The sequence below is a fragment of the Sorex fumeus genome, unplaced genomic scaffold (assembly GCF_029834395.1).
Source record: "Sorex fumeus unplaced genomic scaffold, SorFum_2.1 ptg000007l, whole genome shotgun sequence".
Classification (NCBI taxonomy): domain Eukaryota; kingdom Metazoa; phylum Chordata; class Mammalia; order Eulipotyphla; family Soricidae; genus Sorex; species Sorex fumeus.
Window position 1 is genome coordinate 51,631,744 of NW_026606064.1, and position 27,957 is coordinate 51,659,700.

General features: G+C 49.8%; 1 protein-coding gene across 1 annotated transcript in view; it reads left to right on the forward strand.

Moving 5' to 3' along the window:
- Positions 1 to 27,957, forward strand: part of SUSD4 (sushi domain containing 4) — a 150,394-nt gene that overhangs the window by 113,320 nt on the left and 9,117 nt on the right. The window contains exon 5 of the mRNA XM_056135872.1: positions 1,246 to 1,434. Coding sequence (XP_055991847.1) covers positions 1,246 to 1,434 — 189 coding nt within the window. The remainder of the gene's footprint in view (positions 1 to 1,245; positions 1,435 to 27,957) is intronic.

Below are 27,957 nucleotides of genomic sequence, written 5' to 3' on the forward strand. Positions count from 1 at the left end.
TTTTTGGAGGGGGGTGGGAGTCTCACCCAGCGATGCTCAGGGGTTACTCCTGGCTTTACACTCAGGAATGACCTGGCGGTGATTGGGGGACCACATGGGATGCTGGGAATCGAACCCAGGTCAGCTGCATGCAAGGCAAATGCCCTACCCGCTGTGCTATCGCTGCAGCCCCCCAAGCTTGTATCTTGACCTTCTCAAGCCACCCACCCACCCAATACTGCTGGCAAGCCACGGGTGTGTCTCTTTTCCCCACTGACATCCCAGTGGGTCCTCAGTCCCACAAACACGTTAGGATGGCTTTGAGAGCTTAAAAAGAAAAGAAAATAGAGGATGAGCCCCAGGCTCTCCTGTGCAGGGGTCCAAGGGACTGACGTTTTCTCAACATTCCTCTGGCGGTTGATGCAGGCAGGGCTGGAACCCCCAGTGAGTATCTCTTCATTCTCAGTTGCCTCCTGGCTCCCCCGAGTCCTCTCACCCTCCTGGTGCTCTTTGCAAGTCTAAAAGCAAATTCCCTGCTGACAGCTAGTCTGTTGATAAGGAAGTCTGGAGATTCTTAGAGTAAAAGTGCTCTGCGCCAGCAACCAGCAGGTACGGGCAGGTGCCTATCAGGACCGCAGGGGATTGTGGGAAGGGATGTGTGGATGCCATTACCCTCATTGTTACAGGGGCTCTGAATTTATCTGTGCTGTCTCAACTTTTTGTATTTCCTTTTTATAGTGATCGTGTAATCATGGAGTAAGTGTGTCCCATAAGCATTGTATGACTACAAAATATAACATCCCATCTTTTTTTTCAGTTCATGTTCCTTTATAGTCTTTTTAGGTTTGAGGGGGCCACACCTGCCAGTGCTCAGCACTTGGGGATTCCTCCCAGTGGTGCTGGGGGCCACATAGGGCCAGGGTAGAACCTGGGTCTCCTGCAGGCAGATCCTGCCATCGAGCTTCTTGAGTGTCTCCCCTTCCCCAGTTCAGGTCCCTTTGAATGATAGGCACCCTCTATCGTGGGGGAGGGGGTTGAAGAACTCAGTGCTTTTGCCTTTAGGATGAGTGCCATTTCCTGGGGTTCTTACAGGCTACTCCTGGCTCTGTGCTCAGGAGGCATCCTTGGAGGGGACTCTGTATTGCCAGGAGCTGAACTGCCAAGACCCCTGAACTATCTCCCTGGCCCAGTAACCAGGAGCGTTGTGTGCCAGTTTGCTGTACAATTGGCACCACAGAAACTGACTGCCTCTGCTTCCATTCACAGGCTGCCTGAGACCTCTGGCCTCTTCGAATGGCTATGTCAACATCTCCGAGTACCAGACCTCCTTCGCGGTGGGGACCGTCATCTCCTACCACTGCTTTCCTGGATTTAAACTCGAGGGGTCGGAGTACCTTGAATGCTTGCACAACCTTATCTGGTCGTCCAGCCCACCCCGGTGCCTTGCTCTGGAAGGTAATGTATCTCATTCTTTTGGAAATTGACTTGCGGGTAATTAAAGAGGTTGTTTCACAGGGGAGTGAAAAGCTGAGAATCACCATCTATGCCCCGTGGCACGCCTCAGTAGCCTCTGACCCGCGTCACCCACAGGATCAACCATATACCCAACTGGTCCTCCCCCTCCTCCCCAAAGGCTACAAGGGAGTGAGAGAGGATAACAGGGAAAAGTTTTGAATACCAAAGGTTAAGCTGCGAAATATTGCCAAGCTAAATGAAATGTCTTCAAGAATTAATTTTCTGGGCAGCAAATGCAAACAGATTGTATTGTGGTATCATTAATCTCGCCCCTTGTTTTATTGTCGTGTCAGTGTTTCTTCCTATTCTCGTGCATTTTACGGCTTTGCTCTAAATGTTTTTGCTGCAAGCTTATACTCGGAAGGCTGAAACCAAGAGCTCTGTCCTCCCTGCTTTTACTAAATAGCTGCGATTATTTTAGAGTGTGGCTCGCTGGAGACCACCAATCAGTAGTTTGAAATCAGGCTGCTCTCAGGGGGGCGTCTGGGGGCGTAGATCAGCACCCACTCCTGCAGGGTCTCTCCTTGCCTCTGGATCTGGCATAGCCTTAGGTTCCAGGGGTCTGCGCAGACTCCAAATAGAGGTTCACTTTTTTTTCTAGACAATATGTTTTGTATTACTTACGATGGATGCAATATAATGTATCTAGGAATTCTAAAGTTTTAATAATTAGGATCTGAGAAGATCGCTGCAACGAGTTACTCATTCTGAGATTCGTTTGTGTGTCTCTAGATTATGGCCATGTGGGAGCTTAAATAGACGGTGGCCGGATGTGGCGTCACCTCGGAGTCCCATGGGTCATGGGGAGGAGAAGAGGATCACTTCTTTTTTTTTTTTTTTAATTTTTATTAGTGAGACACCATGAGGTACAGTTGTAGACTTACATATTTTGTGCTTGGGTTTCAATTATACAATGATCAAATACCCAACCCTCCATCAGTGCCCATTTCCCATCACCACGGATCCCAGTATCCCTCCCACCCCCCATCCCCCCATCCCACCCTGCCTCTGTGGCAGGGCATTCCCTTTTGTTCTCTCTCTTCTTTTGGGTGTTGCGGTTTGCAAAAGAGGCATTGAGTGGCAATCATGTTTGGTCTATAGTCTACATTCAGCATGCTTCTCCCAGCCACACATGCTAGGGGAAAAGGCAGCTCAGATAGAGAAGGGAGCACCAAATAAAGGGTGTTGGAAGGATCACTTCTTGACCTACAACATGCAACGTGCAGCAGGATAGGAGAGGCGCTCTGTATGGGGGGAAGGGGAGAGGGGCAGGAAATATTCCATCACGGGCCCCTCCAACCTCTTTGCCTCTGTTCCTGCGAAACAGCACAGGGCATAGCTGGAGACAGAAGCCAGTGAGTTCTTAGGTGAGCTGTTTCCATCCCCCTCCAAACCCCACAGTGTGAGCCCCTCAGTGCAACAGAGATCATGAGGCTTCAATGTGTGAAGGAGGGTGCTGGCCTGGGGGAGCCCAAGGCATCTCTTAAAGGAGACCCTGACTGGCACAGTTGAAGCAAGGTGTGTGGGATAGGAAGGAGGGGGAGCCTGAAGAGGAAGGAGTGAAAACAGCCAGTGCAGAAAGGGGGCCACCATATCGCTGTTCTCTTAAGCAATTGGTGGGGCTCCCACCCACTCAGAACCCCCAACACACACACTTCCACACCGTTTATCACACACCCTCTGAGAGATCAGCACCTGCGGTCGCAATGTGGGAAAAATAGCAGATGAAACACCAGTTTCATCGGGTTCCAGGGTACAACATAGAATTGTGTAAGATGAACGTGGTCTTAAATATTTCACAGGACTGACTGACTTACAGTGAGATATATAACTGTATATATACTTAATTGTGTATCTGAAAATGCAGAGGAGATCTTGCATGTCCTGTATGTTTATGGGTTAAGTGTGGCAAGTTCCAGCGGAGAATCAGAGTCAGAGTTCCCCCTTGATGCCCCTGGAAGCAGTTTTTCTGTTGGCAGGAAGGTCGGGGCGCTTCCAGTCCCTACCTTTCCCTTGCTCAGATAATCGGAAACCGCCGAGGATGGCTACAGGAATTTATACTACATAATATCTACCGCCCGGCTTGTTTAAAAGGTTCCTCCCGTTGGGCTTAAGTGCATTTCAGTTGTAAGATTGTGATAAGCTTCATTTGGGGACACTGAGAGCCTCCCTTAGGAAGCACTGAGACTGGATGCATCGTGTGAGCTGGAACCCAGCCTCAGGGACAGCGACCCAAGGCTGTCCACAGGGAGCTGGGACTGCTTTCTGGGGGAAAATCAGTCTCCTGTTTCATGGGAGTTCCTTCCCCCTGGCAGCCAGGTCTGAGGCCAGGGGAGGGCGTTGAGGACCCAGGAGAGCTGCCTGCACAGAGAGGCCATCTAAGAGCGTCGCCTGAGGGTTCTTTACATCTTTATTTTCAGTCCATATCTCTTTAAATCAGGACTGTGAGACAGAGAGATAGGACATGGATTAAGAGCTAGAAGACAACCAGCCTGGTTTGGGATGTTTGCTTTTTTTTGATTTTTTTGTTTTGTTTTTTGGAACACACTCAACAATGCTCAGGGGTTACTCCTGGCTCTGCACTCAGGAATTACTCCTAGTGGTGCTTGGGGGACTATATGGGATGCCAAAATTGAACCTGGGTGGGCCACATGCAAGGCAAACACCCTACCCTCTGTGCTATTGCTTCAGCCCCAGACCCTGGTTTTGAACGACATCACATAGTCCTCTGAGCACCTCCAGGAGTGGTTCCTGAGCTGTACAGAGACAGAAGTAAGCCCTGAGCACTGCCAGGTATGGCTCAACCTCTGCCCTAAGTAAAAGAATAAATCAGGACTGTTTTTTCTACTCATGACCCCTTCTTGCATAAGGAATTTTTTGCCTGACCTTGAGTACATAAGAGTATAAGATGGGTCTCCAAGCCAAACATTTGCTAATAACAAATCACTAAGGAATGTATTTCAAAATGACCCCCACATTCAGTTCCCTGACCCCCATATGGGGTCACAGCCCGTTGTCCCACCATTTGAAAAATAAGATTTTAAATCACCTGATGGAATTCTTTTGTGAGCACTTTGAACGCATCACTGACCCCAACATAGAGATTCTAAGCAGAGACACATGGGGTGGAGCTGAGACTGGTTTGTCTTGACTTGCTAGGCACTGGCTTAAATAAAGTGGCAGGTGAGAGTAGGAGGCAGGGCTGCGTAGACGGAGTGGTCCAGGTGCGCTGGGTGTTGGATCTTGGGGCTCGAGCTCCAGCCCTTTGAGCTGTCTGCCTGCCCCAGAGCCCTCCCATGGCTCTTTGGGAAGATTGTTGGCACCACTATTTACTGAGATGAGAGTCTGTGAGAAACCCACATGGAAAAAGATGCTGTTTGAAAGAAAAGCCCGTGAGAGCCAGAGCTATAGCACAGCAGGTAGGGTGCTTGCCTTGCATGGGGCTGACCTTGGTTCAATCCCCAGCACCCCATGTGGTCCTCTAAGCCTACTAGGAGTGATTCTTGAGTGCAGAGCAAGGAGTAAGTCCTGAGTGCCAGGAAGGGTAGGAAGAAAAGAAGGGAGGGAGGGAGGGAGGGAGGGAAGGAGGGAGGGAGGGAGGGAGGGAGGGAAGGAGGGAGGAAAGAAGGAAGGAAGGAAGGAAGGAAGGAAGGAAGGAAGGAAGGAAGGAAGGAAGGTAGGTTAGACCATGAGAAAGGAAGGAAGGTAGGGTGGGAGAAAAAGAGGAAGGGAGGAAGAACCATGAGGAAGGAAGGAATGGAGGGAGAGAAGGAAGGAAGGAAGGAAGGAAGGAAGGAAGGAAGGAAGGAAGGAAGGAAGGGAGGGAGGGAGGGAGGGAGGGAGGGAGGCAGGAACGCAGGGAGGCAGGGAAGCCTGTGAGACTGATTTCTTCATCGACTGTGTGTGTCTATATGCTGAGTATTCTTTGGGGTGCAGAGAAACAGAGGTGATCCAGTGACCCCAGATGCATCTGAACACCAAGCTGTTCTGAAGGCCCCCTGTCTACAGAAATAGAATTTTCCCCAGCAGTTCACCTACCAGTCATACTGGATCTCCATGCTAGGAACAAATGGTTACCTTGTGGGGTCATGGAGAAGGGTTCCTAAGCTGTCTCCACGGGGAAAGGCCTGGGGAGGTGGGGATGGGGAGTCGCTCTGCTGCTCTGGGTGGGTTCTCCTATGGGTGCTGATGCCTGGCCCAATGCTAGTGCCCTGTGTATACTAGACCTAGGAAGGCAGAAGCACCCCTAGGATACAGGGGCACTGAAGGCAGAGTCCAGGGGGTGTGCAGGATTTATGGGGTGCAGTCTGTCAGTTTTTTCCAAATAAAAGAGTCCAGTCATCCCAGGAATGCTGCCCCTATGAAGATAGATTGCTGGGGACTCAGACTGGGGCTTCTCATCAACTGATCATTCAATCAGATTTTCCCCCCAGGCTCCTGGCCCTCCTATGCAAACGTGACCTCATTAGATGCTGGAACTTTCTGGTTTTAGATCCTATTGGCCCCAAACTCAGAAATTCCACAGGGACTTCCCCCCTTCCCCATCACTGCTGAGCCCAGGCACTTCCTTTAGTTTCCAGAGATATTACAGGGAATGCCTGCAGCCATATTCCTAAGAACCTCAGTGGCCCAGGAGGCCCTGAAGTCTGTACCTTTTAACACGAAAAGAAGAGAAAACAAAAAACTAAAAGATAGTCTTTGGTCAAATAAGAAATAACTCATTTAGTCCTGATTGGGGGTCAAAAATCAAAGCCAGTGTGCACACAGAGGCTTCCCCCATTCCCTGGCTGCCTCTGCAGCTCGAGTCCAGCCCAAGGCGGGTAGTAGAGGCCCCAGGGAATGTCCCCCATCCAGGACTCCACATTCCAGAGATGCTCCTGGGGCCTTGGGAGTGACTCCTGCACAGGCCTGAAAGGTCTGACAGAGACCGGGTCTCCTCCAAAACCCACCTTCAGAGAGGAGAGAGAGGAGGCATGGGTGGGACTTGGAGTGACCCCAGATAGAATAACACCCCGCCCAGTTTCTCATTTTACCATGGGAAACTGAAATTATTAGAAGGATTCCAGGCGTTGTGCAGAGGCTGTTATAAATTGCCCCTAGGGACGGGGAGGACGATCCTTTCTCCTCCCCCCCACCCACACACACACTCCATGGGACTCTGAGATGATGCCACACCCCACCACCATCTACTTAAGCTCCCACATGACCATGATCCAGAGACACACAAACAAATCTTGGACCCGAGCAACTTGCTGCAGTGATCTCTTCAGACCCTAACTATTAAAATTTTAGAATTCCTAGAGTGCACAGCTGCACGACATTATGTTATATCCATAACAAGCAATACAAAACACATTGTCTAGCATTACCTTTTTGGCAGGTATGAGTGATGGTGGGACTGGTCTCGAAATATCGAAGGTAACTAAAGTAGAGAATGAGAGTATTGTGCAAATTGCCTGCCACACAGGCAGGGGGAGGTGTGGAATGGGGGGTTGGATACTGGGGACTTTGATGGTGGAAAACGTGCACTGGTGAAGGGATAGGTGTTTGATGCTCAAACATGAAAGCTTTGTTACTGTACCTCACTGTGAATCAAGAAAATAAATAAATAAATAAATAAATTGTCCCTGGGGTTGTGGAGATACAGTTGGGGTCAGGGCATGTGCCTTGCATGCACAAGGTCTTGAGTTGGATCCCTGGCTCCACATGGCCCGTGGTATATCTCTCCAGAAGCCCATAGGTCTTACTAGGGTGACCCTCAGTGTCATAGCCCTGAGCAAGATCACATCATTCAGCATAAAACTGCCCAGCCTGTGTGGCTGAGTATCACCAGAAATGACTCTAGGTGAGCCCTGCTTAGGAAATTTTCCCAGATCCCCAAATTTATATGGTCCCTGATGAGGTCACATACCATCATATCACCGCACCCCGAACCCCAATAAAAAATAAAACCATCATTGGCACACTGTCTCATTGTGCCTGCTCCTTGCCCCCAGACACGGGGGAGGGAACAAGAAAGGTGGGTCTCTCCTGCCTTCCTCCTCAGAGAGCCTCAGTAGGAGATTGTTGAATTGGAACCTTTAATTAAGTGCCAAGACTTCTGCACTGAATTTTAAGTAGACTGAGGAAATGACAGCAGACTCACCATGGGATCGCGTGGTGCTGATGGGGGATCATGGATCACCGAGCTCGGAGTAGAGCGGGCCCCAGACAGCTGCTCTGCTCTTCCCCTCGACCTTCCACTCTCCCCCGGCATTCTCCTGGCGTTCCTGCACGGGGCCAAGCAACAGCATCCCCCACTGCTTCCGGCAAGCTTCCTGAGCCCCACTGCACCACCTAGTGAGCAATTATATATGTGTGAGTATTCAGCAATGCGCTGAGAAGGGGGTCCCAGCAGACAGCCCAGGAGGTGAGACTCATCTTAACACCCAGTGTGACTGCCGCATCCCCAGTGTGAATCCCCAGCACCACATATATTCCCCTAAGCACAGCCCGAGATCATTCTGAGTACAGAGCCAGGGACAGTCCACGAGCACCACAGGGTGCGGCCCCAACCGCCCTCCCACATCATAAAAATAAAATAACTCTTTCAACTCAGACTTTCTCATTACACAGTTGTTAGTGCCTCATAGGCTCTGGGGAGGCTCCCTGAACACACAGGTTCCCAAATTTACGCAGCCTTCTACTCCCTTTTCCAATAAAAATACCACCCAGATAGCACAGCGGGTAGGGCGTCTGCCTTGCACGCAGCCAACATGGCCGACCCGAGTTCGATTCCTCCGCCCCTCTCGGAGAGCCCCGGCAAGCTACCGGGAGAGTATTCGATATGCCAGACACAGTAACAACAAAGTCTCCAATGGAGACGTTACTGGGCCCGCTCGAGCAAATCGATGATCAACGGAAGGGCCTTTACTTTACTTACTTACATCCCCCTAGAAATGCACCTTCTGTATAAGCTATGATAAAGTGCCCCCAATTGTGCCTATTAGAGTCTGCTACCCTCCCCATCATCCCAGAGTCCCTCCCATCTCCACCCCATCAGGGGGGGCTGCATTGCCCACTTTGGGAAACCCTACTTTAATACATGATCTCCCATCCTGACAACCTTCAGAACTGTATACAGCGCCAGCCAGCAGAGGAGGAAACTGAGGCATGGAGAGCAGTACCCCCCCCCCCACACACACACCCTCTCCCCATGGCCTCCCTGCACACAGAGCCCAGTTTTTGTACCTCCTGAGCCCACACGCTCAGCCTCGCATTGTTCTTTTGGACACTAGAGGGGCCAGGACATTGGTCTGGGTTCCAACCCTGTCTCTGCCACTTTGGTTACGGGGCATAGAGGTAGGGAACCATGTGCTCAAATGGAGAGAGAAGGAGCTAGAAAAATTGCTAACCCACCCCAACCTTCCAGGTTCTGGGGGGCGGGGAGGGGGGCGGGTGGCGTGAAGTTTCTGCTCTGGAGGATAACTGGACACTGCCAGGTTTTCGGAAGTTCCTTCACAGAGACCAGGTCCTGGGCCTTCCCTCATAGGGGGTCAGCAACAAAGAGAAGGGGCAAATGGTGACTGGGCGTTATTTGTTGCCTCATGTCATGTTATTTGGCCCCACAGTGACTCTCAGCCTTGTCACTCCCCTGTGAGGGGTTCTTCCCATCTAAATCATCTGCTCACTCTCCCAGTGGTGATTTTGTTTTCTGCTCCTGTTTCCTTTTTCCTGGATTTTTTTTTCACTTTGGGTCACACCTGGTGATGCACAGGGGTTAATCCTAGCTCTCCACTCAAGAATTACTCCTGCCGGTGCTTGGTGTAAGGATGCCAGGGATCGAACCTGGGTCAGCCGCATACAAGGCAAATGCCCTACCTGCTGTGCTATCACTCCAGTCCCTTGCCTGGATTTTTATCTTACAAGAATTTAGGAGGAGAGGATACAGGTTGCACTGCAAATAATGGGGAACACAGTGGGGATTTTCTCTCCTTCCCAGGTAGGGCCCTGATCCCTGCCAGAGACGCATTAAACACCCTAGACCATCGCCATCAAGAGTTCAAGCTCTCCTCCTAATTGATTGGTACTAGCATCAGAGCATCTGGAAGACCCCCTCCTCCCACCCTGGGGCATCCTGCTGTTTACTGTGGACCAGTGGAGGATCCCCTGGAACCTCTCCTGGGCTTTTAAATTCCCTGCAGAGTACCCAGACTCCTTTCAGCAGCTGGCTCCTGTAGAAAACCGAATCGGCAGAAAATGAAGAGAAGAGCAGTGAATGCCTTTCCTGTCTTTAACCTAGTACAACCGTGGGTGGATGCAGAGAGGTGTCTGCCTTGTCTCCCTGCTCCTGCTCACTGCCTTTTCTCCTTCATTGTCTTCAAGAGAAGTTTATTGGGGCCAGAGGGATAGGACAGAGGTTAAGGTACTTGCCAGGCATGGAGCCAACCTGGTTTTGATCACTGGCACCACATATGTTCCCCCAAGCACCACCAAGAGTGATCCCTGAGCACAGAGCAGGAGTAAGCTCTGAGCTTACTCAGATGTGAGTGTGTGTGACCCCCCAAACCAAACAAACAGAAGGGATTTGTACACGGTGAGGTCGCATGTGGTACTCAAGGAGTTCCCTGGAGAGCAAAAACGGACTGAAACAGCTTCACACAGGACTCTCCCAGGATGTTATTTATTTTATTTTATTTTACTTCTTTTCTTTTTCTTTTTTTTTTTAAGGAATCACCATGAGATACAGTTACAGACTTACAAACTTTTGAGATTACATTTCAGTCATACAATGATGAGTACCCATCCCTTCAGTGCCCATTCTCCACTACCCAGTATCCCTCCCACCACCCCCATCCTATAGCCCCCCTTCCACCACCTCTGTGGCAGGCACATTCCCTCTTATTTGCTCTCCTTTTGGGTGTTATGGTTTGCAATACAGGTACTTCATGTTTGGTCCATAGTCTACTTTCAGCACTCATATCCCATCTTGAGTGAGCCTTCCAAGCATCACTTACTTACTGGTCCCTTTTCTATCTCAGCTGCCTTTTCCCCCAGCATATGAGGCTGGCTTGGCCCTTGAGTGATCCTCCTGGCCCTTATCTCTACTATCCTTAGATGTTAGTCTCCTATTATGTTTTTATATTTCACAAATGAGTGCAGTCATTCTATGTCTGTCCCTCTCTCTCTGACTCATTTCACTTAACATGAAACTCTCCATGTAGATCCACTCATATGCAAATTTCATGATTTCATCTTTCCTAATAGCTGCATAGTATTCCATTGTTATTTTACTTATTTTCATAGTGTTTCCTTCTCGGTGGGCTGGAGCGATAGCACAGCAGGTAGGGTGTTTGCCTTGTAGGCAGCTGACTTTGGTTCGATTCCTCCATCCCTCTCGGAGAGCCTGGCAAGCTACCAAGAGTATCCTGCCCGTACAACAGAGCCTGGCAAGCTATCCGTGGTGTATTCGATATGCCAAAAATAGTAACAACAAGTCTCACAATGGAGTCGTTACTGGTGCCTGCTTGAGCAAATCGATGACCAACAGGAGGACAGTGTTACAGTGCAGTTCCTTCTTAGGAAGATTTATTTGAAGAAAATATGAGTCATCTAGTACTGCCTCCTCTGGAACCCATGACCAGAGCAGTAAAATACTTTTCTCATGTCAGAGAAAGATCCCTGGTCTCCTCAGCCTGCCAGAAAGTCGAGCATTTGACTCATTCAGAGCCCCCATTAAGAACCCAGTTACGTCCATCCCAGCCAAGTCTATGGTGACTTTTAGATTTTATTCTTGAAACCAGAGGAGTCTTCCATTCTCTTTGAAAAAAAAAAATAGAAGTGTGTTTCTGGGGCCTGGGAGAGAGGAAGTCACAGACCCTCCCAGTACCTCTCCCTGAAGGAAGGGTTGCTCCTGCACCATCCACACAGTCACACCAAGGCCTTGCCCCTCTGCTGCGGAGCTTCCCTGACTGGAAAATTCCTGGCTCTGGCCCCATTGGGAATACAGCCACCTTGCCTGTGACCCTAGCAAGTTCATCTCCTTTTTTTTGTTTTATTTTGATGAGACAGAAATGTGAAATAGCAAGCAATCTTGCTAACTTATTGCTCACAAACAAGAGTAAATTATTCTAATACCAGTCCCATGGATGCACCCATGCATTCCAGCAGAGTGATTACAAGAAAACAGCTGCCTGTATGTCATGTCAGTGTTTCAGTGTTTCTCGGGGATCCCTGTGCGCGCGCTCTCTCTCTCTCTCACTCTCCCCCTCCCAATCTCTTCTCTCTCCATCCCCCGCCCCGTAAGTAATTGCCAGGATAGCTTCTTCCTCTTCTCAGTCACACATCTCTCTTGCACTCAAGAGTAGATTGTGCTGTGGCATCAGGAAGCTTCATTATTCTTTATTTCTTTCTTTCCTTTTTCTTTATTAAACCAAGAAACACTGATCTTTCTGTCTTCAGGAAACCAAGAGACCTTGTTCTTATTTTCCAAGTACAACCAAGTCCCCAGCCTTCCCACTCTGACCTCCAGGCTTGTTTTCTCTTAGATTTTATGCCTTCTGACCCAGCAGCCCTCTGCTCTCCCTCTCTCCTCCCCTCCAGCCCATGGTTCACCAGCCTTAGTCGCCTGGCAGGCCCCACCTTGCACTCCATACTCCCAGGTCACAGCCAAATTCTCTCAGCATCTCTTCACCTCTGTGCTCACCCCCTCTCAGCCCTGCTAGAAGCGTGCTTTCTCCAGGGCTCCTTGAAGTCTCATTCTCCTGATCCTCTTCAATGCACAGACCCTACATTGAATTCAAAGGAAGAACTGGGAAGGAGTCTTTCTCCTGCCAAAGGGGACAAAAGTGGCAGACGGTGTTTCTCCTGCCAAATTAAGAACTAAAGAGAATGCGAACAGAGGAATGACATAACCCCTCTCCTCCCCGTGGTGCACTTCCTCTCTGAGATGGGGCCCTACCAAGTCCAGCTGCTCCCGTCCATTTCCCCATTTCTCCCCACCCCACCCCACCCCCCACTCCCAGGACAGCGCCACATGAGTTTAAGGGTCACAGAAGGTCTGAGTCATCCCTCTGCTCTATGAGTGTCTCAGGCACCAAGGTGGAATTCAGCTGTGGTCTCTGAGTAAAGGTGAAGATGAGCAGCTTTCCCGGGATAACCCTTTGTCAGAAGCTGCAAACTCCCCACAACGGCAAGACTCCTAGGCAGTAGGAACCAGGGGTCCCCATGCTACCACTGAGGTTCACGCTTCCAATAGCAGAATGATCACTGCCCCCTCGTCCCTTTTGCTGAGGCCAGGTATGTTTAGCTGGAGGCGGAGAGGGAACCTCTCTTCTTTCAGTGCCACTAGTTCTCTTGCTTGGCTTCGTGGTTCTCATATACTCTGTACCTTAGCCACCCTTGATAATGCTCAGGGGACCGTGTGGTACCAGGGATGGAGCCTGGGACTGCTGCGTGGAGAGCATGTGCCTTTAAATCATCTCCCCATCCCCAAATGTGTAAGGCAGGCTGGTCACTGGCAAAAATTAATGCTGTCTCTGTGTGTGTGTGTGTGTGTGTGTGTGTGTGTTTTTCAGTTTTTGTTAGTGAAACACCATGAGGTACAGTTGTAGACTTACAAATTTTTGTGCTTGGGTTTCAGTTATACCATGATCGAGTACCCATCCCTCCACCAGTGCCCATTCTCCACCACCAATGATCCCAGTATCCCTCCCACCTCCCCATCCCCCCATCTCACCCCACCTCTGTGGCAGGGCATTCCCTTTCGTTCTCTTTCTCCTTTTGGGTTTCTGTGGTTTACAGGAGAGGCATTGAGTGGCAATCATGTTCAGCCTATAGTCTACTTTCAGCATGAAATGCTGTCGTTTGATTTTGGTTTTTGGTAAGGGGACACACCAGGAGGTACTGGAGGCTTCTCCTGGCTCCTTGCTCAGGGGTCGTCCCAGTGGTGCTGGGGACCATGCAGTGTGGGGATCAAACCCACCAGCCCATTGGGATCATTCTCCAGTCCCTGATGTCTCCTACCCCGACACTCCATGCTGGGGCTCGAACCCAGAACCTCACACGTGCAAGGCGAGTGTTGTACTGCCAAGCCTTTGGTAGTTCACATAACTCTTCAAATGTCACAGACTCATGAACGGAGGTTCTTTTCTTTTGTGATGTTGAAGGGTCAGTCCACTGGAAATAGCTGAACCACAGCAGCACAGTTCCTGGAGGCTTCAGCCGAGAGGGTGACTTCATTAGAGTCAGAAAATAAATGACCAATACAAATGGGGAAAGCTCAGTGTTTGTCCTTAAGCTCCAGAATAGCTTCTCCATCCCGGCCCCAGGCAGAATTCATTTCCTTCTTTCCTCTCTGGGAAGTGAGGTGACTTGTATTTCATGGTAATAAAACCTCTTGCAAGCTGATGCAACACAGAAGGCAATAAATCCCTCCCGTTGCTCTGTCAGCCTCTTTTTTTTTTTTCAGGCTGAGTTGCTAGAAAGTGTTCAGCAAGGGGGCTGTAGGGGGCTGTCATTATTTCTCAGCTCAGAAGGGACCACTCCAATCCCCACTTTTTTTCCTAAAATGATTGCCAGAATTCCCTTACCCCCAGTAATTGGATGCTTGGGGGTGATAGGGAAAATGTCTATCTTGAGGTCTGTGTCATTAATTTTTTTTCTAAAAACCTGTAACCAGATGCCAGGTTCACAATTGTTTTCCCTTTTAGCATTGGCAAAGGGGCTTTCTTAGAACATTTGACTTTATTTTTGCAAAAATATGGTGTCCAACTCCAAATTACACTCAGACTTCTCTAAAGTTAACGTGCTTAGGGAAGAAAGACTTCATCTGATAGCTCTTCTTTGTTCTGGTAGCTGTGACCCCTGCAAAAATGTCTAGGGGTTAGACTTAGCTCACATTCTGGCCAATTTATTCTTTGATAGATGAGAACCTAATGCATTTTCTACTGTCGTCTCTCCCAGTCATGGGAAGGGATTTAATAGGTCCAGGCATTAAGAAGGTAGAAAAGTAGCTGGAGTTATAAAAAGAAGCTAAGTACATTGGAATTCAGATTTCAACTCTAGTTCTGAGCTCAGGCAGCCACAAGTGAGCAGTTGTGCCCACATCAATCTGTAGTTTCATACCATAAATATCTTACTCTGCGGGGAATTTTCTTCTTGACTTGGGAAAGGAAAAAATGTGCAGGAAGCAGAGAAGTCAAGAATTGTTTAGAGATAATGGTCACAACCAGAGATGGAAGGAACTTGACCAGGAAGCCAGACATGTGCAAAGGTTCTGTGGCCCTTTAATTCAAGTCGTGGGTGACTCTGCTGTCCCTAATCTAGTTCCTGTTGGCACCATAAAAGGGAAAGGTGACCTAGATCTCCCTGAGGCATCCAGAACTTTCCAGGGCTGGATTCAGTCTTCCTTCTGCCTCTTGCTGCCTATAACCTATTTCATGAATGAACAACAGTTTACTTTTCTTTATTTTACTTTGAGAAAAATCTTAGTGTCTCATTATTTCAAACTGACCTTCTGACATTAGCCAGGCAACTCCCCTTCTCCCTCTGACTGACCTTCCCCAAGATCTCAGCCTCAACCTCCTTGGCCTTCAAGGATGGGCCCATTGCTATATTAGTTTCCTAGAGCTGCTATAGCTAAGTACCTTAGACTGGGTGACTTAGATTTCTCACAGTGCTGAAAGCTAGAAATCCGAAATAGAGGGATGCTCATTCTGAAACACTCAGTAGTACCCTTCCTGGCTCCAGGGGTGGTCTGGGCATGCCTCAGCTTATAACAACTCACTCTACCAACCTTGTGCCATTCCCCCATGACTCTATGACTTTGAGTTCCTCCATTTATCTCCAGTCATATTGGGCTGGAGCGATAGCACAGCGGGTAGGGTGTTTGCCTTGCACGCAGCCAGCATGGTCGACCAGAGTTCGATTCCTTCGCCCCTCTCGGAGAGCCCGGCAAGCTACCGAGAGTATCTCGCCCGCACGGCAGAGCCTGACAAGCTCCCCGTGACGTATTCAATATGCCAGACACAGTAACAACAAAGTCTCCAATGGAGACGTTACTGGGCCCGCTCGAGCAAATCGATGATCAACGGGAGGGCCTTACATATTGGATTCAGGAACTTCCCAATGGTGATCTAGCCTCATCCTAACCCAATTACCTGTGCAATGTACCAGGTTCCAAATACAGCCATATCCATAGGTCCTGACCATCAGGGCTTCAATATGTTTGGGAGGTGGGACTGGGGGGCTACAATTCAATCCGCACTTGTTCTCCCTGCATTGAGGAAGCAAATGTCCTTTTGTTTTCCCCTCTGTCTCTTGCTTCCAGGCTTAGCACCTTGACGCCAGCATCGCAATTTGCAATTTCTTGCCATCTGGCGGCTTCATTCATATTGCGCTGAACTAAGCATAATATGAAATTTTGGCACCAATTACCATTTCTGTTGGTACAGTCTGTCTGATGGGAGCTCCGAGGGTGAGCCACAGGTGGTACATGTTGGCATCGCCCCATCTGTCTTTAGAGCTTCGTAAACCCAGCTCCCTAGTCTCTGCCCACAGCCCTTTCCTGACCTAACTTCCCTCTGGCCCAGGAATCAGGCACCTTCTTAGGCTCACCCACCAAATGCCAGGGCCTTGCACATTACCATCTCTCTCTGCAGTCCCTGAGGCTCTTTCTAACTCTAACCCCACTGTGCAGAACCTTCGTCTCACGGATCAGTACTATACCTCTGGCTTGGAGGGGTGGGAGGTAGAGGGGGAGCAAGGCTGCCCTTCCTTCATCCTGAAAACTCTCTCTCTCTCTCTCTCTCTCTCTCTTACACACACATACACACACACACACACACACACACACACACGACTAAGCGAGCACATGCAGCTTCAGAGTATGCCTGGCTCAAGGTCAGATCCCTGTTGTGCTGTTTGTTGCAAGTGACCTTGGCAGGTGATACCACCATTCTCAGCCTACTCCCATATCTGTGCAAACGGGCAATAGCAACAGCTGCTTTGCTAGATTATAGTTGGGTTAAGTGACAAAGCGTGTGCCTCACTCTCACAGTACGAACTTGCTCAGTGTCATCATTTCTGCTGGTGTGTGATCTCTGGTTCAGAATGTAGTTGATCTTCTCGGTGATGGCCTATGTCTATTGGGCATATACTTTTGTGCAGCGCTGGGCTTTTGTCTTTCAGTTTTGTGCCAGGCTTGCTCATTTACAGCCATTGCTTTGAATGCTTGCGAAAAGCCTTGCAGTATAGATGCTGCTAGTCCTGATTTCTAGGTGATGAACAATAAAGCTGTCTCAAGGAGAGGGAAATAAAATACCCACGTTTCCCTGGCTCCTGAGGCTACAGTAGTCGCTTCTGAACCAGGATTTGACCTCACGGATATGTGCTTGGTTCTGCATCGAGCTGCGGGTCTTTCCTGGACCCACAGATTGTTATGTCTCCTCAGTCTCTCTCACAACCTCACTCGCCCCATTTCTGTCCTCACCTATTTTTCCATCTTTCTCTCTTTTCCTCTGTCTTTGTCTATTCCTTCAACGATTCCTACCCATGACCCAAGAAATGTTTACGTGATGCCAGATATATAAAAACCAGTACACAGATCAAACATCTATTAACAACAAATCAAGAGGAATTTAAAAACGACCCCCACTTTCAGTGGCATAATCCTGTGCGGGATGGTGACTCATAGTTTACAAAGAGAGATTTTTATCAAGGTTCCCAAATCCCTTCCTGTGGCAGGAAAACAAGCACTTCTCTCAGAAGTGCTGGATGCATCAGCCCGAGAAGCCCCCTCGTGCCAGAGCACACGAGCCTGTTTCTCCTCACTATGGTGGGGAAGCATACCCATAGCTGGACGGCCCACTCAAGGCACACACACACTCACGGCTGTGGAGTAGGCAGGACCCACCACTTCCCACCCATGCCCTGCTTCTAGGCTCCAGTTTCTTTATCTCCTAGGGTTGGTTCCTACGCCAGAAGAAGACCCCAGAACTGCAGCACATTAATTCCAGCACACACTCGAATGTGGTTTAGTTCATGAAAATTTCACCACCTGCATTAGGGTGTTAAGGGTGAAATTTCTGGGGGAAATACATTCATTCGGTGTGTGTCTGGTGTGTCTGTGTCTGTGTGTGTCTATCTGTGTGTGTCTGTGTCTCTGTGTGTCTGTTTGTGTGTTTTCTCCACTGGTTTTCCTGTTTGTTGTCAGATGTGTCTGCATCTCCCTAGGGACGCCCTGATGTGGTGACTGAGATGGTCAGCAGCTCAGGCCCCTCTTGGGGCTCCCAGGTGATTCTGATCACTCACCTCCTCTGTCAGCACCTCACTGAGCAAGGAAGCACCACACTGGCACTCAGCAAAACTCTGGTCACACCGCTGTTTGCTTCCTTGGGTGGACATGTTTATCGGTCTTCTGTGGTGTCCAGCAAAACAAAAGTAGGGGATTAATGTACTGTAAAATGTGTATTGATTCTACCTAAGCTAAAAGCACAGTTGGGAGGTCACCGTTGAAACAGCTATGTCTTGGGCATGAACCACGCCATCCAGCTCCCTGGAATCATTACCCAGACTTAGAGGGGACTGAGCAGGGTAACCGTGTGGCTGTGTGACTGGTTGGCAGCCATCTCACTCATGGAGGCAGAGTTTTAGGGCCCTCCAACCAATACTAAAATTGCACCTACCCTCTCTCTATTACCCTGAGATGACTGCTTTGCTCTCAGTTGAACTCTCCCCTTGACTCTCCATTCCAGCTGATGGATAACGGAGTGCAGGGGTGTTCCCCAGCTCTGTGCCAGTGGCCTGAGCCACTGCTCTCAACTCCCGCCAGCCTCAGAAATGGGGATCCTTTTCTCTCCCAGGAGCCTTTATGCCATCATTCGCGGGCCATGCAGCACAAAGCGTAAACTTCTGTCTAAGCATGTACCAGGGTCAGACCACAGAATTTCACAGGACTTAAAAGGCAGCGGGCTGGATATGGCCCACGCCAGCTTTTGGATCACCTGGGAGCTTTGAGGAGCTGCCGGAGCCAGCACCCTCCCCACCCAGGTGAAGCCGATGTGCAGCCCGGTTCAGGAACCAGGACCTAAGTGGTTTGGAGGCTGGGAGATGAAGAAGGGGCACTGGTCCAAGTGAGGAATGGGCGAGACGGTCCTTTGCTCTTCACACGGCACACAGTGACCTCACCTCCCCAGAAACAATCATGTGATAGAATAAACTTTGTGTCACAGTTGTCACACCATGCCAGTAGTGACCCTGGAGTCAGTCACGGGTTCCTCTTCTCCACCCCATGTTCCAGCAGCCAGGGGGGAAGCCAGGCCCTACTTCTGGGTCTCACCTCCAAGCCCCCAGGGGCAGGTTTTCCATGTCAAACAGCCAGAGCCGGGAACTGTGCTGCATTTTGTGGGTTTCCTGTGGGAACTTCTGTAGCATTTCTCACACATCAGCTCACCGCCTACGGATGGCCTGGGCCAGGGTGGGATGGGCGGTGACCCGAAGGAGCAGGACAGGCTCGTGGCCAGCAGGCACCCAGGCTAGACCAGCCTGGTGCCCAGATAAGAGGGGACAGCTCCCTCCTCCAAAAGAAAACTGCAAATGTTAGAAGCTGGAGAACGCAAACTTCCCATCCCCACGCTGGGGCTCCTGAAGCCTCCAAACAGGAAATGAATGCCCGAGTCCAGACACTAATGCTCTGCGTGCTTCCATTTCCCTCCTACCCCTACTCCCTCACCCCCACAGAGAATGAGCATGAATATTGATGTGGCACTCGGACTATTTTTAAACCTCATTTTCCTCCTTAGCACATGAAATAGATGAATGGGGCAAAGGCGGGAGTACATGGTACATCGTTCCCTGGCATCTCCCCACCCCCTCAGTGGTGCTGGGGAGTTCTTACTTCTTTGACAAAGGGCCCGCCCAGACAACTTGTCCCCCACTCAGCTCCCAGGCTCAGGATCTCCAACCCATACCCAGCCCCCTTCTCCCCTCTGCCCAGGTCAGACCCCATCTGCCTGCCTCTGTAGCCCCTGTCACCTGCCTTGTCCCGTCCCTCCCCACACAGTTCCCCTTGGGTCACTCCCATACATAGCAAGTAAACAATCTGGAGCACTCCCATGGGGGTGGCGAGGATCTCTCTGGACCCTACAAATGCCCCAATACTTTTTTTTTCTGCTTTTTGGGCCACACCTGGTGATGCACAGGGGTTACTCCTGGCTCTACACTCAGAATTTACTCCTGGCAGTGCTCAGGGAACCGTATGGGATGCTGGGAATCGAACACGGGTTGGCCACATGCAAGGCAAACAAACACCCAACCTGCTGTACCAGTATCGCTCCAGCCCAAGATACCCCAATTCTTGTCTGTGTCCCTTTAGCAGATTCCTCTCACAGCTCATCTGCCATCCCGCCCAGTTGACACCTCACCTCACTTCAGAATGGCTTCCCTCCTGCCTCCTCCTAAGCTCCAGGGAAATTAGGTGAAGTTCACATGGCCAAAGGAAGCGCCTGTTTCTGTTCCCCTCTGAGGCTTTCTGGGCTCCCTCTTCACTAGCAATTTTCTCATGGTGGTGATTCAGCACAGCCTCTTGCTGGTCTCCTTTAGCACTGATGATTTCTTAGCATTTGCTCTGGGACTCTCTTCCTCCTCCCTCGTCCTCATCCTCCTCCTCGTCCTCGTCCTCCTCCTCGTCCTGGTCCTCCTCGTCCTCGTCCTCCTCCTCCTCTTCCTCCTCCTCCTCCTGCTTCTTCTTCTTCTTCTTCTTCTTCTTCTTCTTCTTCTTCTTCTTCTTCTTCTTCTTCTTCTTCTTCTTCTTCTCTCTCTCTCTCTCTCTCTCTCTCTCTCTCTCTCTCTCTCTCTCTCTCTCTCTCTCTCTCTTCCCCCCACCCCCTAAGTCCAGGTTGAAGTAAGTATGTCCTGTGCACACATGACCCCTGGGCATAGATTTACCCAGATGTTCTCTCCTGTACCTCCTTCACACCTGGAGGCTTCTATTCTTGTTAGCACAAACAGAACTAGCTTAAACCCGCTCAAAGCCCAGCTCTGTGGATCACTCCCTTCTGGCAAACACATAAAACAAACACCCTTCCCACTTCAGCCCTCCCCCCACCCCCACCCCCACACACACACCAGTGCAGGAATCTTTCCCCAGATTTCCACATTGCATCTCTCAACCAGGTCTGTGTTGGAACCAAGTAACACAAGCATGTCCCTACACTGTTGCACCCCACGCTGAGAGCACCTTTGAAACCATGCCTACACGTGTTCTTCCCGTGACCCTTCCACTTCAAATTCCAGCATGTTGCCAGGGTGCCCTGCCTGCCCTGTCTGCTATTTGACCCTGTGGAGCCCCTCTTTGGCACAGTGCCCATCTTTCCAGCTCTTCTTTCTGCCTCCTGCCTGCCTTCACATGCGGGGTACCCTCGGCCTTGAATGTCCCTGCCACACTCGCCCTGACCTGGTCTTCTGATCTTCGTGAACCTGACCTTCACTGATGCCCAGTAAAATCAGAGTGCTTCTCATCTCTCGGGAGTGAAAGAACCAAGCTGGCTTCATTTTCCAGTGCTACAGGCTAGAGACTGGATGACATGCCATAAAAATGGATTTTAGGGGCCAGAAAGATAGTACAATGGGCAGGGCACTTGCCTTGTATGTAGCTGACCTGGCTCCCATCCCCAGCACAGCATAGGATTCCCAGAGCACAGAGGCAGGAGTAATTCCTGAGCACCTCTCTTGCCCCTCTCCAACCCCCAAAAAGAATTCTAGAGAATATTGAAAGGGCAGTTGCTGGGCTTTGTTTTCTGTCCTGGGCAATCCTCTCTCCACCCAACACATGAGTGCCCCGGGTCTCTGTTCCAAGTGCTGGAACGCATACGGTAAAGGATGTGACATTAAACACTGCATTCCCAGGAGAGGCCGTGTCAGTCTCTCTCAGCCACCATCACTCTGACGCCCATAATCACCACAAGTGTGTGCAGGTTTTGAATAACTGAGTGAAGCTATTAGAATCTGACATCAACCCCCTCCCCTAAAGTAGGGGACAGAATACAGCTAGAAATTGCTGCTCGTTGCGTTTGCTGAGAGGGAGGCATGGAGGTGGGGGCCTCTGGCTTATTGTGCAGGCTCCACTCTCTTTCAGTCGGATAACCAGTGTTCAGGAGGAGTAAGCATGCAGGATGCTGTCCTTCTCCAGGCCCTCCTCTCAGAGGCTATGGATCCTTGTGGGCTCAGAGAAGAGAAACTGTACCGAGGCCCCCGGAAGCCCGAGATCAGACCTGGGAGGTGTACAGTGACTCAGTGAAGAAGCTGTATTAATGCTGGAACAAATCAAATTTGATGTGAACCAAGGAGCTGGGGCTGTGAGAAGGGAAGGGGCGTCAGAGGGGAGTGAAGGGGCTTGTTGGGGAAATGGAGAGGGGAGAGTAAGTCTTCCATCACCACTTCAGCCAGTGCAGTGCGACCTGGGCTCTGCACCGCACGTCCCCCCACCTAGCCCACGGCAGGACCTACACCCTGCAGACATCTCTGCTATGACCCCATTCACCTGGAAGGTCCAAAGCAGAGTGTCCCGATGCCCCTTTCAGGGTCAGCGTCAGCTGAGTCACAGTCGTCGCTTGCTGTTGGACTCAGGTTCCGTTGTCACAAAACCATGCCTGTTCCTTTCAAAAGTCGGGAGGACTTTTATTAAAAATCTTTTCTGAAGGTCTGAATCTTTGCTCACTTCCCCAGTTCTCATCAGAATGACTGTGCTTTAAGCAAGAGCCCGGAGTCCTGGGGACCCACTCAGCTGTTCCAGAAATCTGACTTGGAACAAGATTGACACTGGAGAACTAAGAGGGGTGGGTTTCTGGCTTGTTTAAGCTGGTGGAGTCGACCTGGCTGTCACCAAAATGAGCTAAACTGTGAGGATAGTTCACAGACAGCTTTTATTTATTTATTCATTTTAATTTGTGTTGAGATTCTGTGTTTAACTATTCTATTGATAGTGGTTTCCCGTGCACATAAGTCTAACACCATACCATACCAGTGTACCCATCTCCCTCCCCCACGGACCCCAACACCCCTCCTTCTCATCCCCCTCCGCCCCAGCTCAATTTGGGGGATCAGTTTTCTTCTTGTGTTGCCTTTGGTCCTTTGTTGATAGCTAGATGGGTATCTTTAAGTCCCACATATAAGAGAGATCATTCTGATTCTGTCCCTTTCCTTCTGGGACTCAGCATGATAGCCTCTAGCTCTGTCCATGTTTTTGCAGATTGCATGACTTTGTTCTTTCTTAGAGCTGCATAGTATTCCACTGTGTACATATACCACAACTTTTTGATCCCTTCGTTTGTAGTTGGGCATTTGGGTTGTTTCCATATCTTGGATATTATACTAAGTGCTGCAATGACTATAGTGTGTTTATGTACTTTCAAATTATCACTTAATCACTTAACTTCCCGTTAGTTGTCGATTTGCTCGAGCGGGCCCCAGTAACGTCTCCATTTGTCCCTGTCGTGTGCTAGTGTAGCCCAATGGCATCTCTTCGCTCCGGGAACAAGAAGGGCCTCAAACCGATCGTTCATGATCTTGACAAAGAAGTCTGACCATCTGGTAGGTGGGCGGCCAAGCGGTCTTTTGACATCCCGTGGAATCCAGTCGGTAACAGCTCAAGTCCAGCGGTCGTCTTTAAATCTCATTACGTGACAAGCCCATCTGATTTTCGACACCTTGGCAAATGAGACAGCGTCCCTGATCCTTGATCGTCGATGGATGTCGGAACTCCGGATTCTTTCTCTCACTTGAGTGAAACGTGATATTCCAAGCATAGCTCTTTCTATTCTTCTTTGGGAGACCTGAATAGCGTTCTCATCTTGTTTGCGTAGGGCCCAGTTCTCTGAGGCAAATGTTAATGCAGGAAGAACAGTGGAATCAAAGAGATGTGCCCGGAGCCGGAGGTTCTTCGTCCTCTTAGCTATTTCTTCGACGTTCTTGAAGGCGTTCCAAGCCGCTCTCTTCCTCCTGTGCAGCTCGGGTGCCAGGTCATTTGTCATGTTGACCTCTCGACCTAGGTACACATAGCTGTTGCATTCGGAGATGGTCGTTCCATTGAGAGCAAATGGGGCGTCAGGAACAAGGCTGTTTCTCATAAACATTGTCTTCGTAAGATTCAGCTGTAGTCCTACCTTTCCACACTCACGGTCAAAGTCGGCCAGCATTTGTGCCGCTTGGCTGATGTTTGGTGTTATTAAAACAATGTCATCAGCAAAGCGGAGGTGGTGTAGTTGCAGACCATCTATCTTCACTCCCATTCCTTCGCATTCCAGTCATCGCATGATGTTCTCGAGGGTGGCACTGAAGAGTTTCGGTGAAATGGTATCACCCTGCCGCACCTCTCTCTTGACATGGATAATCACTTCCTTGCAGAATGGTGAGATCCTGGTAGTGAATCCGCAATACAGCTCACGGAGGATCCTGATGTATTGGGCTTGAATGCCCTGATTGGCTAGGGCTTCAATGACTGCTTCCGTCTCAACAGAATCAAAGGCCTTCTTTAAATCAATGAACGTTAAACAGAGCGGCATCTTGAACTCCCGAGAAACCTCAATGAGCTTGGTTATCGTGTGGATATGGTCGATGGTGCTGAATCCTTTGCGGAACCCGGCTTGCTCGCATAGTTGTCCTTAATCTAGTGTTCTGCCAATCCTATTTAGGATGACTCGAGTGAACAACTTGTAGATGACAGACAATAGGCAGATCGGGTGATAGTTGCCAATGTCATGGATGTCTCCCTTCTTGAACAGTAGTATGGTCCTGCTGGTTTTCCATTGGGACAGAACCTTGCATTCAGACAGGTAGTGAGTGAAGAGCCGAGCCAGTGTATTGATGAGTACTGACGGCAGGTTCTTCAGGTGTTCAGGTCTGACCTTGTCTGGGCCGGGTGCTGTTTGTTTCTTTACCGACGAAATGGCGTGTCGGATTTCGGAAGGGAGAACGTTGGGAACGACATATCCATCCTGTGGAATTTGGTATGTTGGCAAGTGGACATGGCTATCGAAAAGATTGGAGTAGAAGTCATGGATAATCTTCTCCATTGCCGTTCTGGAGGATGTGATGGATCCATCAGGACGTCGGAGGGCAGTCATCTTGGTCTTATAGTTGGCGAAGGACAGGTGGGCGTTACGAATACTTTTCCTGGCTTCTGCCGCATCTACCAGTACTTCTGCTCTTCTCTCTTTGAGGTCTTCCTTGATCGCATCTCTGCACTGCTTTGCGAGCTCGGACGTTAGCTTGCGGTTGCCTGAGGCATGCGCCAAACCACGCTGGCGAATTAGCTCAAGAGATTTCGAAGATAGGAGATTTTTTGTGGCTATCTCTCTCTTGGCGTTCCTCACACATTCATGGAGGTGCTGAACCAGTCGATCGTATTCCTCGTCAATGTTGTCAACAATGGCATCTTCCCATGTTGCCGCAATAGTACCAAAGAGTTCCCAGTTGGTGGTCATTCTGGGAGTTCTCTTTTTGAACTTTGGAGCCCTTTCTCCCCGCTCTGTGAAGTAGAATTTTGCATGAAGGAGACGGTGGTCCGATCCCGTTCGAAATTTTGGGAGAACAGCAACATCAGTCAGGCAAAACCGTCGATTGAATATGATGTGGTCTATTTTGTTGTGGAATCATCCACCGGGAGACTCCCATGTCCATCGTTTAGATTCTGCCTTCTGGAACTGTGAGTTACCATGAATGGTCTTGGTCGACATGATGAACTCAGACAGTCTCTCACCCTGTTCGTTCCATTCTAGGCCATGGGTCCCGATGTGAAGTTCTTCAGCTGATCTTCTTGGTCCTATCTTGGCATTAAAATCACCCACAATGATCTTGTAGAAGGTGTGGTCTTCTTTATAGAACTTCTCTAGCTCCATGTAGAACTTCTCGATTTCTCTTTCATCATAATGAGATGTTGGTGCGTAGACAACGAAGATAGAAACTGCAGGCAGTGAGCCACATCTATTCAAATGTAAACGTCCGATTCGGGTTGTTAGGCATTCGAATGAATCAATGCTCTTGGCCAAGTTTGTGTTGACAAGGACACCGACGCCTCCAACACCTCTTTTATCGCATGTTCCGAGGAACAATTCTTCTCCAATGTCGAAAACGGCATGGTGAGATTCATGCCTTCTTGTCTCGGTCAGACCAATGATGTCGTACTTGATCATTCGTGCTTGTACCATCAGGTCCTCGATGGATGCATCTGATGCTAGCGTACGTGCATTGAAAGTACAGACGATCATTTTTGTCTTCCTTCGTTGTGGCAGCCTAGGTCGGCCTTGAGATTTTGTCGGCCTCTCCTTTCTCATCCTTCTCAGTGCTGCCATGTCGGTGAAGCCTTCAGGGTCAGGTGAATGAGACCAGTTGTAGTTACTGGTTTTGGCATATCGAATACACAGCGGATAGCTTGCCAGGCTCTTCCATGTGGGCGGAATACTCTCAGTAGCTTGCCAGTCTTTCCGAGAGGGATAGAGGTTTTTGGGGCAACCTCTAATCCCCCTTGTAGGTGTTACCATATTTGAACCCTATCAAATATGGTACAACAATTCCGGAAGTTGGGTATTTAGTGTCTTATGATGTGTCGCGCGGCCGCAAGCGGCCGCGTGGGTCTGGAAAGCGTCCTGGAGTGTGGCGACGGCTGGGTAGTAGAAGTAGTGTCGAGAGTGGAAGTCTGCCAGTGGGGTATTTATCTGGGTAGGGTGGGTCTCCTGTGCACAATTCGATCCCTGGGTGGTTGATGGAAGCAGACAGGGCAGGGTAGGGTGGGGCTCCTGATTAGAATCCCTTTGTCACCTGTGGTTGGTGGGAGCAAGCAGAGAAGCTCTGTCCCTGGGTCCGCCGAGCCTGGAGTCCAAGGTCTCAGAGAGTTCCGCTTATCTTGTTCTGTGGGTCTTCAGTCGTGCGTGGGTCTCGGCTGGAGCTGCCATGCGGGTCCGGAAAGCGTCCTGGAGTGTGGCGACGGCTGGGTAGTGGAAGTAGTGTCAAATTAATGCTTTTATATTTGGGGAAGAGATACCAGGAAGTGAAATTGCTGGAACAGAACTTCGTATGGGAGTTCCATTCTCTGTTTTGGAAAGACCTCCATTATTGTTTCCCCTTGGGGCTGAGCCAAACAGCACAAAGAGCTTCATCTGCCTGCTAAAAGCTCCATGTTTCTAAGGAAACATATTTAATTCAGCATATACAATGGTTGCTAACTAACATGGTTACTAACATATACAATGATTGGTATAATTGGTATAATTGTGATGAATACAATTCGCCTTCAGTTCTATAGAGACATTTACTGATTGTTTCTGTGGCCCCATTCCCATTCAGCCTGGTCAGCCTTGCTCTGTTCTTGTCAAAATTTAGTGACTTACAGCATATTCGTCTTTGCCCAGGTCCTAGAATGAGCCACTCAGAGGTCCTGCCTCTCATTTTCCTGCTTCTGCCTCTGATTTTTCCATTTCATAGCCTGCGGGAGTTCCCAACTAAAGCAATTCCAGTTGGCCCCATTAAAGTGTCTAGACATCCTAGATTATTCCCCACATTGGCCACCTGGCCACTAGAGAGGGGGAGTGTTGGGTGCATGACCTCCGCCTGTTTGTCTCTCAGGGAAGATGCCAAGAGCGAAGTGGGCAGGACCCAGTTTAACTCCAGCCCTAGAGGCCCCCATCCCTGTGTCCCCTGTGAGGGTGGTGCTCCCACACTGTTATTTCAGAACCCGCTTCCCAAGTTTATAATTAACAGCACTTTTCCTGTCTCTTACAAGCTAAAAGCAACACCCCCACCTGCTTTCTTTCCCAGGACATGTGGGGTCTCCGCAGGGTGTGTGGGAGGGGGCAGGTGCAGGCAATAGAAACCGAGGCGAGGTATGACAAGCAGTGCTTCCACCTACACAGTGGTCCACAGGATGCCTTCCAAGTCGAACCTCTGCCTTGGGTGATTTGTAGCTGGTCCCGGGGAGCACATGGCCCTGAGATGCTTACGGATTCTCCCCAGGAATTCTGGGGCCTAGTGTGGCACAATCCAGGGATGCTCATGGCTTGGGAGGGACACGTACCAATACCAGCAGATCTGTGTCAGTGATACTGACCACTGCCATTTTGACGTAAGTTTGAGTACCCCACTTTGTATATACCTTTTGGGGGGCCTGGAGGAGACACACCCATTGGTCTTTTGGACTGCTCTTTGCTCTGTGCTCAACTAGAAGTGACCCCTGGTATTGTTCAGGGGACCATGTGGTCCAGGGGTCAAATCATGGCTGGGTTGTATGTAAGGCAAGCACCTTCACCCCTTTACTATCTCTCAGGCCCTTCTTCTAGTGCTCTCAACAACCCTAGGAGGTAGACATTGTTATCCGTGTCCTGTGGCATAGATGGAGAAACTAAAATCCCAAGAGGTAAGCCAGCTGCTCATCAGCACAGAGCAAGGAGTGGGAGATGCACCGTGCCCTGCACCCTCTTTCCCTCCTGCCATGGT